The 14,053-nt window shown below is 46.7% G+C and overlaps 1 protein-coding gene across 5 annotated transcripts in view; it reads right to left on the bottom strand.

Annotated features, from left to right (window-relative positions):
- Positions 1 to 4,230: 4,230 nt before the first annotated feature.
- The window catches only part of TMEM51 (transmembrane protein 51), a 52,302-nt gene continuing 42,479 nt past the window's right edge, over positions 4,231 to 14,053 (bottom strand). For 3 of the 5 annotated variants that reach the window (XM_053577110.1, XM_053577108.1, XM_053577111.1), the window contains exons 2-4: positions 13,101 to 13,175; positions 8,629 to 9,169; positions 4,231 to 5,303 (exon numbers count right to left, since the gene is read on the bottom strand). In XM_053577110.1, coding sequence (XP_053433085.1) covers positions 4,904 to 5,303; positions 8,629 to 8,972 — 744 coding nt within the window. In that variant the 5' untranslated portion in view covers positions 8,973 to 9,169; positions 13,101 to 13,175 and the 3' untranslated portion in view covers positions 4,231 to 4,903. The remainder of the gene's footprint in view (positions 5,304 to 8,628; positions 9,170 to 13,100; positions 13,176 to 14,053) is intronic. The other 2 variants (XM_053577112.1, XM_053577109.1) reach the window with 1 other exon arrangement.

Genomic DNA, 14,053 nt, shown 5'->3' with positions numbered 1-14,053 from the left:
CTTGCTTAAGCAAAGACAGGCTTTATTGAAAGGATATGGGGCACAGCGTAGACCCAAGGGCCCAGGGCGTGGTGAGGCTCCTGACCCGGGAACTTGCAAAGCAGCTTATCTCTGTTGCTTTCTATGCAGGGCTGTCTCCTCTGTGACCTTGTGCTTCCTGATTCATGCGCACCGGCTTGGGCAGGCCAGCTTTGTCAGTGCACATGGTTACCCTGCAGCTTCCACATCGATCGCACCCATTTCAAGTAGTCAGTCCAGAATAATCACCCAAGGGCAATTGTCACCCAAGGTTGCAGGACCTGCTTTGGGAAACAGTGCCCAAGCAAGAAACCTTCCTTCCCAGAGAGAGCAGGGGCTTCCTGCTGTGTCCCAGAGCCTCAGCCAGTGCGTGGCTTCTAACAGGAGCTCAGTAAGGATCCAAGGATTGGATGGATCCGGCTGGCTCAGCCTCACATAGCCCGCAGCGCTGTACCCTCCAGCCTCGGTCATGCTTCGGTGAAGTCTTCTGCCTTAATCACCTGCCTGTGGCTCGCCCTTGGCAGACTGTCAGAGGTCTGAGGAAAGTGAAACCAGAATGGAGGGCAGGTGCAGCACGGAGTGTCAGCTGTGGCCCAGTCCCCGTCTTCAAGGATTGCTGTTAAATTCAGGGTCATAGAAAAAGGGAGATTTATTGTGAAGACACACTATCCATAATGGAACCAAAGGACAGAAGTATGGCAGGGGTTTCCCCAGGACTGTGACAGCTGTCTCTGTGGCCCATCGCGATGGCCCCCAAATGGCCACCTGATCCTTGAGACCACTTTACCCAACTGACCCTCTGCTTTGCCTCCCTCCCTCCCTTCTTTCCTCCCTTTTGTTTTTCTTCTAGTCCAAATTGTGGTCCAAAGGCAGAGACCCCTGAGGATGATAATGATGGCGCTGAAACAATGACGAAAGAAGATGAGGGTGCACCAGGGAATTTTGAGCGAGGGTGGCCCTGTGCTTTAATAGGTGGTTTTAATTTAATATTGCAGTTAATGTCCTCACTTCTCCAAGTCCTGGACACTCAGGACTCCAACCTGTGGCTAAGGTTTCCAGCTAACGTTCTCTCTGCCTTTGTTTTAGAAAGAGGTGACCCTGTGCTCTATATTGTATATACCAAACACCTATTATATGTCCCCTGAGTAACATGGGTAAGTTTCTACCTGATTTACCTTGTATTTCCACACATATAAGTCTTACTGAACCCCAGAAAGGGTCCAGCCTAAGTCCAGTCGCTCACTTCACAAAGAGCCAATTTTGAGAAAACGAGATTGCTAAGGAAGAAAGGAATTTTAATGTGAAAGACATCCCCCTATCTGACAAACAGCAAGGGCGTGGACAGTGGGTTGTGGACATGCAGGTCAGAATGCGTGGGGTTTGAAGCCATGGGGCAATGATTTGCAACTGGTGTGCCTTGCGAGGATCTTAGGTGTGCTGTAAAATTTTTTTTTTTTTTTTTTTTGTAGAGACAGAGTCTCACTTTATGGCCCTTGGTAGAGTGCCGTGGCCTCACACAGCTCACAGCAACCTCCAACTCCTGGGCCTAAGTGATTCTCCTGCCTCAGCCTCCCGAGTAGCTGGGACTACAGGCGCCCGCCACAACGCCCGGCTATTTTTTGGTTGCAGTTTGGCCGGGGCCGGGTTTGAACCCGCCACCCTCGGTATATGGGGCCAGCGCCTTACTGACTGAGCCACAGGCGCCGCCCTGTAAAAATTTTTTTAAAGATCATTAATAGGCTCGGCGGCTAGGGTGCCAGCTGCATACACTGGGGTTGGCGGGTTCAACAATGACAACTGTAACAGAAAAATAGCCGGGCATTATGGCGGGTGCCTGTAGTCCCAGCTGCTTCGGAGGCTGAAGCAAGAGAATCGCTTAAGCCCAAGAGTTGGAGGTTGCCGTGAGCTGTGATGCCATAGCACTCTACCGAGAGCAACATAGTGAGACTCTGTCTCGAAAATAAATAAATAAAGATCATTAATAATTATTTTCAAAAGAAGTTCAAAGCACAGTAAGTATATTCTTTTCTTTTTGGATCAACATAATTCAAGTGTGCTATGGAAGTTTATCTATAGGTTCAAGCATGCCCTGAGATAAGAAAGGTTAAAAAACATAGCCCTAGGGTCTTGGGGGGGCGGGGTTGAGTCAGAAGGATCAGCTGTTGGTGATAGTCCTGAAGAGAGGCTGCTTAAGCCTGGTTGTTAGGCTTGACTGCTAAAGCCTGAGAGAACAAAAAATAACTTAGAAAGGGGGGGTCATTTTGCAAGGCTGATTACACGAGCAGGGGTCCCAAGTCCTGCCCACAGGAAGAGTCATGAAGTCTTGAGGTCAAAGTTAGATGGGGAGCTTGGTCTCTAGGGAGTTGAAGATTGAGCCCTGTATGGCTTTGCTATGACCCCTGTAACAAGTCACCACAATCTGGGTGACCTATAACTACAGAAATTTGTTTTCTCTCTGTTCTGGAGGCCAGAATTCCAAATGCAGTAACAACAGGGCCAAAATCAAGGTGTCAGCAGGGCGGCACACCTGTGCGTCTCTAGGGAAGAATCTGTTCCTTCTGCAGTTGCTGGTGTCCCCTGACTGCCCCATGGTCACACTGCTCCCTCCTCTCTCACCTGCTGCAGTGGTCGGTAATCTAGGATGATCTCATCGGTTCAAACCTTGATTTGATCACATCTGCAAACACTTCACCATGGAAGGGACCTTGGCCGTTCCAGGGATTAGGGTCTGATGTTTTTTGGGGGAAGCATTTAACACACCACAAGCCCCAAACCTCTTTCTCCCTCTGTGGAGGATCTAGACAGGGAAGACACCCCAAAAGGTGTCAGCCAGAATCCAGATGAGAGCTCTTCCAGAAAGTCATTTCTCAGTGTCCCTGGGACCTTGCTGTCCCTCTTGTCTATTTTTCATCCTGTTTGTGCTCTAGTTGGGAAGAAGCCTAGAGAGTATCAGAAAAGCTGGCCCAGCCCAGACACGGAGAGAACATGTCTCGGCTTGGAAGAGACTAGGACTCCAGGTGCTCCACACCACAAGGCCCACCCTGAGTCCTCCCCTTTTGTAATGTGTTTGCATAAGGCGAGTGAAAGTTTGGAACTCTGGCCACCACTGCCAATCCTGGGATAAGATGATTTACTTCCCAGCTGAGCTGCCCTCTTCACTAGAGCTTGCTAGGAAACACCAGGGCCTGAGAATTGCTTCTCCAACCAGACCCCTTGCTGTGCAGACTCCCCACAGCCCTGCTCCAGGCTGGCCAGTCCCAGGGAGGCTTCCTCTGGGCTTGGAGGCTTTCACTCCACAGTTAAGACCCTGACCCCAAATGTCTCCGCTCTGCTCTTTTGTTCACCCTTGACAGTCCGTGGTGCCCTGAGCATTTCTCATTGGCTGCACGGGGAGTCACTTTCCCCACTTTGGGAGGACATGCTCACCACCCAGCATGATCACACAGTCAGTCCTGTGGCAGATGATGGGCTGTGCTGAGCTCCCTTCTGGTTGGTTCTCAGGAGAGGGATGGGGAAGCGTGCCTAGAGAGCTGCTTAAACAACCAGAATTTTTTTTTTCAAGACAGAGTCTCACTATGTCACCCTCTGTAGACTGCCGTGGCATCATAGCTCACAACAACCTCAAACTCCTGGGCTTAAGCGATTCTCTTGCCTCAGCCTCCCAGTAGCTGGGACTACAGGTGCCCGTCACAATGCCTGGCTATTTTTTTTCTTTTGTTGCAGTTGGCCTCGGCCAGGTTTGAACCCGCCAGCCTTGGTATATGTGCCTGGTGCTGTAACCATGGTGCCGAGCCACAACCAGAACTTTCCATCAGGCACATGGGCTCACAGGGATGTCTGATCTTGGGAAGTGCAAGTTCTTACTCCAGGTCTAGAAAAGCTCTTAACACGCGTGTTGAGCTACACAGCAGAGTGTGTAAGGACTCGGGCCTTGGAGCCAGACGGCCTGGGCTCAAATCCCAGCTCTGCCATTTACTAGCGGTGTGACATGGATGCTTTTGTCAACCTTAGGCCTGTGGGAGCAACTTACAGCCTGGCAGTGATCTCAGACTTGAGTCCAGGCTACACAGGAGAAGGCACACGAGAGGCTCAGTGTAGCACTTGGCAGGCGCGAAGTGTTCAGTGAGATTAGCTGTTATTACTGATACTTTTCCCTACAAAAGTCAGCAGTAGAAAAGCTGGCAAATCAACTCAGCACCCAAATGTGCTACATATAAAATATTTTATTATAAAAAGCTCAGTCATAAGGCATTCCAAAACATTACCTACGGTTTTCCTTTTTTTTTTTTGTCATTTGCTGTCACACAGAAGAGACTACTAAAGTGACTACCAACCAGGACTATTATCTTATGCATCATGTGCTGGAGCTCATCGGGCCTCAGGCCGTCAAGGAACCGATGGCATCAGGGGCGCATAAAAGAGCCACCACTGGGGCCTCACCACTTAAATCCCAAAACAGTTCTGTGTCTTTACTACAAAGCCGAGTCGTGTCTGGTGAAGAAAGCAGATGCAAAACTTGTTTTCTTTTTGAAACACAACAGCCCTCGTGGAAGCGAAATAAAACAATCACAGTCTAAGCCTTTCCTAGCTGGAAAGAGAAGTGTGTCACCCACGATTCAGAGTCGGCGAGGGAGGATGAGGGAGATGGCTGTGCCATGTCCTCGATGTGGTCCAGGGGCTTGTGGGTTCCAAGGCCACATCGCTTTGGGATGTACCTGTGAAATATCCAAGTCACTCCCGACACCAAGAATCCCGCCCCCCCATCCGAGCTGCTAAGTGCATGTCCGGTCCCTCCGCTCATCTGTGGCTGACGTGGCTTCATTCAGTCTGTTGGTGCGGACGGAGGGTTAGAGACAGGAGGGAAACGGCCCGGGAGAGGGGCCCTTCAGTCGGGCGGCCTGGTGTCAGGGCCCTTCTGGACATCATCGTACTGTGGTGGAGGTGTTAAAGGCTCAATGGAGGGAGGAGGGACATTTTTGTCCGGGAGGTTGATCCGAAAGTCTTTGAGGTGAAGCTTTTCCGACTTAATCCTTCGAACCTTCAGTGGTTTCAGGCGTTTGGCCAACTTAGAGTTCTGTCTGTCGGGCGGGTTCCCTGGGCTGGTCTCCACCTCTGCCCTGGTTGGGGTCATCTCGTCCAGCCCCGTCAGCGACTCGTAGGAGGGGAGAGAGATGCTCAACCTCGGGTTCTGGTCTACCACCCTCACCTCCGAGTAGTTTGTGTTCATGACTTCCTCGTAGCTGGGGACGTAGTACCTTGAGGCAGCTTCCTCTTCCTCCTCCTGGCTGCAGAATGACAAACACAGACATGGAGCGTGTTAGCATGCACAAGAGTCATCTGAAGTCACACAGAGGTGGACACCAAATCCCCTGTTGGCCCTGGGTCCTCACACACCAGCCTGGGAAACAACAAATGGGTCCTTGACATAACAAAAGTGAACACTGCAACTGTTTACTAATAGCTGGGTGTTCTTTTGAGTACTTTAACACATAGGAACCAGTTTCATATTCCTAACAACCCTCTGAGCTAAGGACTATTATTATACCCATTTGATGGATGGAGAAACTGGATGGAAAAACTGATACATCAAGGTTGAGTGACTTGATCAGACCTTGAGGAAATGGGAGAGCAGGAAGTGAACGCCGCACCCTCAACCACTGCACTGCATCATCTGGGTGTTAAACTTCCCTTCCCTTTAAGCCAGTGGTTCTCAACCTTCCTAATGCTTCCTAATGCCGCGACCCTTTAATACAGTTCCTCATGTTGTGGTGACTCCCAACCATAAAATTTTTTTCATTGCTACTTCATAACTGTAATTTTGCTACTGTTATGAATCGTAATGTAAATATCTGATATGCAAGATGTATTTTCATTGTTACAAAGGGGTCGGGACCACAGGCTGAGAACTGTTGCTTTAAGCCTTTCCCAATTAGCAACATGCCCAGTGGGCTATGTCAACACCTGGCTGGGTCCTTTGGCCAAAGGAAACATAAAAATGTATGAAATAGCTGCCAGCTTGAAGCAAAATGGTTGTCCTCGGGTAGAGAAGGAATATTTGGAATATATAGGGGGTGCCAAAAAAGGTATGCATATTTTGAGAGATAGTATCTATATACTAGTTTTTGAAGTTTATTTGAAGGTTGGTTATATCTAGACATGCTATGCACACCCATTTTACCTGCAATTTGTACACTTTTGGGGAATGATCAATTTTACTTCCAACAAGATCACTGGAAATGTTACTGTGGTACCCCCAGTAACATTGACATGTATCTCAAATGATTCCTTACTTTCACCTTCGAAGTTCATTCTAAAACTTGGAAAGACTATTGAAAGAGAAAACCAAAAAGAAAATTTTTACACATTTTTCAAGAGTCACGTCAATAGCCGTTGTCCAGGGCCCTGCACTTGAACCTGTGGGGCCGGCCACTGCCAACATCAGAAACCTCATAGTTCACCTTTAGGAATGAACTTGTGTGTGCTCATGGCTAGGGTGGGTAATTAAGGGTGACTGACTTTCCTTCCTTTGTTCTTGTCTCTATTTCCCAGGGTTTTCTAGAATAAGCACGTGTGATGGCTCATTTACTGCATCAACTTGACTGGCCATGGGGTTTCCCAGATGAAGCGTTTTTTCTGGATATGTCTGTGTGTGGGTGTTTCCAGAAGAGCTTAGCATCTGACTTGGTGGACTCAGCAAAGCAAGTCTCCTTCCCCAGTGTGTGTGTGTGTGGGGGGTATCTCCAATCTGTGGAAGGCTAAATAGGCCTCACGTTGGAGGACCTTGACCCTTTTTCCTGCCTTATTGCTTGAGCTGGGACATCTCACCTCATCTCATCTTCTCCTGCCCTTGGACTGGGATTTTTATACCATTACCCCCCGCTGGTTCAGGCCTTTGGACTGAATCACACCGTTCACTTTCCTGGGTCTGCACTTTGCAGATGGCAGATCGTGGGACTTTGTAGTTTCCATAATCACATGAAACAATTCTTCGTGAGAAATCTCCCTTTTCATGTATTATCCCACTGGTTCTATTTCTCTGAAAAATCCTAATATAGCACTATTGTATTTTATTATCAGAAAATAAATTTGCTTTTTCCAAAGCAAAAACAACTCTCCTCCTGCTATAAAGATAAAAAATGCTTATAGAGAATTGAAGCAACACACAAAAAAATCTAATGAAAAAAATGAAAACATCCCAAATCCTTCAGTCTGGAGATTAGCAGTGGTATACACCTTTCCAGTCTCGCTCTAATCCTACAGTGACAGCATTGGATGTGAATAAACTCTTACCAGAGAGGCCGTGTTAGAACCTTTTGTCAATGCTGTGGGTGTTGTGGATGTGGTCCCACAATAACGAATATAGGTCAACAATGGTTGACCAGGATTCCATTGAACGGATATGTCATAATTTAACTCAATGGATGGATATTTAGGGAGTTTCTAAGTTTTTGCTGATAGACACCCTGGAACCAACTCCTTTACACTTGTATCCTTAGGACAAACTCTTAGGGAAGAATAAATGCACACACCTTTAATACCTTCAATACACAATTCCTTATTGTGAAACTCTTCAGAAAGGTTATGTCCCTCACACTCCATCAGCAACCCATCTTGCCTACAACTCTTCAATATTACAGGCAAATATGTAGGCAAATATCTTGAAATATGATGGGCAAAAAATATATATAATTTTGTTTGTATTTCACCACTTGAACATCTATTGGTTGAACAGGATGAAATGCTCATTTCTAACCTTTATCCATTTTCCTACTGGGGTGTTCATTTTTTTTTTTTTTTTTTTTTTTTTGAGATAGAGTCTTGCTCTGTCATCCTGCCTAGAGTACTGTGGCATCATCATAGCTCACTGCAACCTCAAACTCCTGGGCTCCAGCCATACTCCTGCCTCAGCCTCCTAAGTAGCTGGGACTACAGGTGCCCGCTACCACACCCAGCTAATTTTTCTATTTTTTATAGAGACAGGGTCTCCTTCTTGCTCAGGCTGGTCTTGAATTCCTGGTCTCAAGTGATCCTCCCACTGTGGCCTCCACAAGGGCTGGAATTACTGGTGGAATTATACGGAGAAGGTCTTGGGAATGTCGCTGCCTACCTTGGAATTACAGGTGGGAGCCACCACGCCTGGCCTTCATCTTTCATATTCATTTGTAGAGGCTTTTTAACAATAGGAATATCAACTTTTACCATCTCTTCCTCAGCTGATCACTTACCTTTTAAATTTGTTTAAGGCATTTTGGGTCAAATAGAATATCGCCTCCCAACCTTTTCAAAACAAAGCATTCTCACACAGTACACTGAGTGAATGGACAAGGAACCAGCGTGGAGGCTCTGGCCACCCAGACCCTGTTCAGTTTCTTTGGGGGTGTCAAGGTCTTGGTATACCTGTAATCCATTTATAGCACGTCATTTGGGAAACTCTGGTGGCAACATATACAGTTATCTGTAAAATGATAAACTGTTTATAGAGCCTTAATGGAGAAAAAAATGGGCAGGTAAAGCCTTGTAGACTAAAATCTTTTTGCTGTTGGAAGGTGAGCATGTGTGTAAGTGTGCCTGTCCCAGTCTGGGGGGAGGAGGGGGCCCGCTGGTCCTCACCTGTCCTCCTCCTGGACATGAGGCCCAGCCCCTGGCTGGTGCTGGGCATGGGCCATCTCCTCGCCTCGCCGCTGCTTCCTCTTGTCTCTGATGCTCAGACAGATGGACAGCAGTAGCAGCATCACTCCTGCGCCCACCAGCACGTAAGCCACAGAGAAGGTCTTGCTCTTGAGAATGCCGCTGCCTACCTCCGTCTTGTTGTTACCCTGAGCTGTTGGCTTTTCTGCAGCACTGAAACCAGGTACCAGGTTCCACATGGCCATGATGACCCCAAGGACCAGCATCCCCAGGCCGATGGCAGTCAGCGCATAGTGCGAGCCGTTGGCCTTCGACTGGGCCATCATGTCAGCAGGAGCAGGGCGAGGCCCAGTCCACAGAAAGGGATTAGATAAATAAAAAGCAGCAGCAGCAGCAGCAGAAACCCCTCCGATCTACTCAGCAAGATCTCCAGAGCCACGCTGAAAACATGACAGCTGGACTCTTGAGGGATGGCTCCCAGCAAACATGAGGCATCCCGGGTGGATGGTGGCAGCGGAGACGTCTAAAAGGAAAGCAGAAAGAGCAGAGAGCAAGATCAGTCCCGACTTAGGATGCTTTTGGAACGCGGTGGCCAAAAGCTCTTAAGAAGCAGCACCAGCTGGCTCTGGCTCCACCTTGCCTTTGATGCGTTCCAGATGTCCTGCGTGCTCACTCCTCGTGTGAGCACAGAGGAAAGGCCGACCCGCCTACCTCCCATCCCCCCTGAAAAGGAAAAGCCAGACCTTTCCCTGCAGGAGGCTAGAAAGGTCAGAGCTCAGGTCGTTAAAACATTCTGTGGAATTTAATCAAGTGCAGTCAAATCTCAGCTCTCAGTGGAGACAGCGAGCAGACTGAGCCGTGACAGACAGCCCTGAACCTGCCTGGGAGATGGGGCACCAGCCAGCGGTACGTCCCAGTCCAAACAGCCCACTGTGGGCTATTCACCACCCTTGATGCCTCCCCATTTCCTGCAAGAGAAAGTCCAGCTCCTTAGAATGATGCTCAGGGCGGCCTCACTGGACCATGCATAGCCCCTTTCATCTCTCACCCGTCTCTCTTTGCACACAGCCCTGCAGAACTTCTCAGATGGCCCCAGCTCAGGTGCCCCTTCCTCCCAAAGGGCCCCAACAACCACCACGGCAAATCTCTCTCATTTGTGACCATATATCTTCATCACCTCTGAGCCTGGCACACAGCAGAGACTCAAAAAAGTTCTGCTGAGTCAATGCTGTGTGAAATGAACAGAGGCCACACGGAGAGACTCAGCAAGACAAGCTTCTCCTCTAGCCTTGGGTTTGCCCTTCCTTAAAGTAGGGCAGAAGCCTGCACATTTTTCATCTTAGCTCCTGTGCTTGGCTGGACCAAAAAAATCCCACTTCCCACAAAGTAGCTCAGAGACCCTGCGTCCAAGGGAGCAGCCAGCTGTCCTGGGGTGCTTTAGCCATTTGTTAGTTTGACAATGGGCCAGAGAAGCAAGTTACCTGGAGGGCTTAGGTTGGAATATTTCCAGGGACCAAGAAGGAGGAATGAGGAACGCCCCTGGCTAAACCACCGCCCCATAAGTCATCCTTGTGACAGGAGCCTTTGCAAAACAGTAAAACTTCATAGATGTTTAGACGGGCAAGGTCCTGTTTTCAATTCTGCATACTTTCCGATCTTTCCAAAAGGACACCTAAGCGGGCAGCTTGAAACCTGATGCTGCAAAGATATTTTCTTGCCAAACTCTGGGCTCCATCAGAAACAGGCCACTTTGTTAAAAGATACTCGAAAAATATTTGGGGCAACATCCTTTATCAGCTTGAAGTCTGTTCCTTCTTTTTTTTTTCACTTAACAAATATTTCTTGTGCATCTGACTACCTGCCCAGCAGGGTGCCAGGTGCTGGGAAACACTGCTGAGCACGTTAGGGATTCATGGGGCTCCCAGGCCAGCAGGAAATAATCTATAAGGAGTAACAAGAAAGTGGGACGAAAGTATAGGAATGGTGGGATTAGACAGTGGGGGGTCCTAACAGGGGGCTAGAAGGCATACAGAAAGCCTCTGTGGGAGAGAAGCCCACCAGCGTACTTGGGCCTGCATCCTGAAATGCACAGAAGACATTTACACGTGTGTGCACCTATGTGCGTATGGATGCAAATATATGGGGCATGCACACAGGTGCACATTCGTGTTTATGCACATGGATTAGCACATGTGCATACATGCATGCATGCGTCTGGGGCTATAAACACGTATGCATGTGGTGTGCAGGGCACAAAATGGGGTAGATAGCTGTGGTAAGAACAATTGAGAACAGGGCCATACACAGGATATTTATATCTGACAATATCACTCATGGCCAGTGAAGGGAACATGGGGGTTCTGCTGACTTAAGAAGGCATCGGTTCCACCAAATGGATCTGAGACAGGGTTGGACTTGGGAGGTAGAGGGTACACAGTCAGAGGTTCCTGCTAGAAGCAAGAGAGACGAAAAAGCACTTCTTGGGAAACTGCTAAGTGTCCCACAGGCAGGGCTTCCACCTGCTACACTGAGGGTGTGTTCATCAGACTGGTGATCTGGGCACTTGAACCCCTCTCCGCCTGCTGTGACTCTTTCTCAGCTCACCCTTTGCCTTACGTTGCACATGAGAAAAGCAGGTCCCCCAGGAGAATCATGGGCAGAGATAAAGTCAGGATTAATGCATTGTTTGGCCTGATAATGATTAAAAACAGGCCCTAACATCTGGTGTGGGTAAGGGTGGTGGGTGGGCAATCTCACACAATTTTTTTCGGACGGCAACTTTTGGCCTTTATAGATCAAAAGTTTCAAAAAGGTTTATACTTTTTGGTGTTGTAATTCCAACTTCTAAGAATTATGTACAAAGTTATTCATCACGACTTTCTAGTAGTGACAAGCTAGAAGTGACTTCAACAGCCAATAACGGGGATTGGCTTAAATTAATTATGGTATATACACTTATTAAATTATGGTCTCTAAACAGCTAATGATACTGTTTAAAGTCAAATAACAAGGTTCAAACAATAGTATCTTCAATGTGATTCTAATTTTTAAAAAATTCTTTATACTTAGATGCATATGTAGGGGAAAAGTCTGGATGATTACACTTATGCTAAAATAAAAGGGACTGTACACACCACACACACGCACACATATGTAAAAATCGCAGAGGAGGAGGTCATATTCCAAATTTATACCAATGATTGCTTCTGGGCATGAAAGAAGCTTTGAAAGTGTACCCTTTGTTCTCTCTCTTTCTCTATTTTGAATTTTTGCAATCACAATGTATTGTTGCAAGGCAATATAGCTAAATGATTAAGAGAGAACTTAGGACCCAGGCTGCCTGGGCTCAGATCCTTCCTCTGTTCTTCCGGCTGTGTGACCTTGGACAAGTGATTAACCTCTCTGTGCTTCATGTTCCACAACCATAAAATGGGAATGAAAATTCTCTAGTATCCACATCATAGGGGAGTTATAATACATAAATAAGTAAATTTACACAAAACACCTAGACCAGTTAAGTTCTTATTGATAGAAAGGTTTGTTATTTAATATTATTTAAAGCCTATATTCTCAACAGGATAAGATCACCCACTGGGGGCTAAAATTGGTTCTGAGAGATGGAGTGGAAAAAAATCTGAGATATTACAATGATTTGCAACCCTGCATGTGGCCACAGAACATAAACAGGTACGTAGTGTATTCTTGGTATTAAAATTTCACAGAGGGAGGGTGTGTTCCAAAAAGAATGTCTGTGAAGACTCCTGGTGGGGGGGGGGTGACATGGGGGGAAAGATTGGGAAACACTAATGCATCACATGAAGTTTCAAATCACTCAAATAATATATTCCATAGGCTTATAGTTATTTTTTCTGTGTGATGGGATTAATGGTGATTTTCATTTCCTTTTTCTTACTGGGAGAATAAGAATTAGAAAACAGAATTGTCATGTGTTGCTTTATAAAGTAAAGATTTCTGGTTTGGGGGTCCATGGTAGGGCTATGTGTACAATACTAGGTGATATTTGTTCATCAGATTCAGTCCTCTGCTTGGAAACCATGATCCTGATGGGTTCACAGGGTCTGTGGAAACCTAGCTCCTGGTGGTGCAGCTGAACAGCTGTTTATCTTGTTTCTGGCTTGTTGACCCTGGACGGCACCCATGCTATATTTAGTAAGGTGTTCTTTCCCTTTCAAAAATATGGAAAGAAGCTAATTTTGTGCTTAGAAGATTTGGACCACATGATGGTCATTTGGTCCAATGATACCTTCCATCATTATTTGACTTTCTAATGCTCTCAGTAGGCAGCCTGGGGTCCTGCTTTGGCCAAATTCTCTTCTCGACCTTGGAGTTGGACCCATCCCTACTTAGGTTAGAGGAACCCCTAAGGGAGAAGTGAATGATTTTGTATATAGGTGGTTAAAGAAAAATTGTTAACCAGTGATAGAGGCACCTACCTGTTGTTACTTGGGGAGACCCAGGGCAGCCCTGAAAGAAACCCCTCATGCTAAAATCTTGAGTTAAGGATCCACCTAGAAAAAAAACACAGAGATACAGCTTTATAAGCAAGCTGTGAGCATTTCGATTTGAGGTACACCTGGGGGAAGCATGTGTTTTCTTTGTTTTTTTTTTGGTTTTTCTTTTTGGAGGAGGAGAAGGGTGCAAGGGTGGGAGTTGGGATAGGTATATGTGCGGGAAAAATGATACCAAAAGAAGTCAAAATTCTGTACAAAACTTCAGGTAGCAGAAGGATAACAAGATGGCAGCTAACAATTATTAACCCCCTCTATGGTTTTATCTGTCATAGACAAAATGCTCCAGAGAACACAAGAGGAAGCAGGCCTAGGTCATTTTACAAGAAATGTATAACCTTGGTACCCAAACCACAAAAGGGTAAGTTAGGAAAGGACAATGACAGGCCAGTTTGACCCACCAGCCCAGAAGCAAATATCCTAAACAAAATATCAGCAAATGGAATCCAACGAGGTTCTTAAAAAAGATAATAGATCACCAAGTTGAGTTTATCCCAAGAATGCAAGGTTGGTTCAACATCAGAAAGTCAAATCACGTCATGTCCCAGAAGCAAGGGTCAGCCATCATAGCGCCACCCGGTGGTATACCACGCAGCAGTGAACACAAGGAAACTCCAGCACCTCTGATAACATGTTGAGCAAAAGAGCAAACTCTAGGAGAATACACACGGTAGGATTCCATTTTAAATGAAGTCCCAAACCAGGCAGAACCAAATAACATGTTGCTCTTGTTTTGTAATATTAGGAAGAAAAACAATGGTGATACACTAAAATTCAGGAAAATAGCTACCCAGTGGAGGAATGATGGATAGTATTGGGGAAGGGAATAGTAAGGGCTGCATGGGTGTTTATTTATCATATTACTCTTTAAAATTCAT

This window comes from Nycticebus coucang, chromosome 22, assembly GCF_027406575.1.
Source record: "Nycticebus coucang isolate mNycCou1 chromosome 22, mNycCou1.pri, whole genome shotgun sequence".
In the NCBI taxonomy this organism is placed as follows: Eukaryota; Metazoa; Chordata; class Mammalia; order Primates; family Lorisidae; genus Nycticebus; species Nycticebus coucang.
Note: the sequence above shows the minus strand (reverse complement) of the source record. Positions and strands in the feature narration are given on the sequence as shown.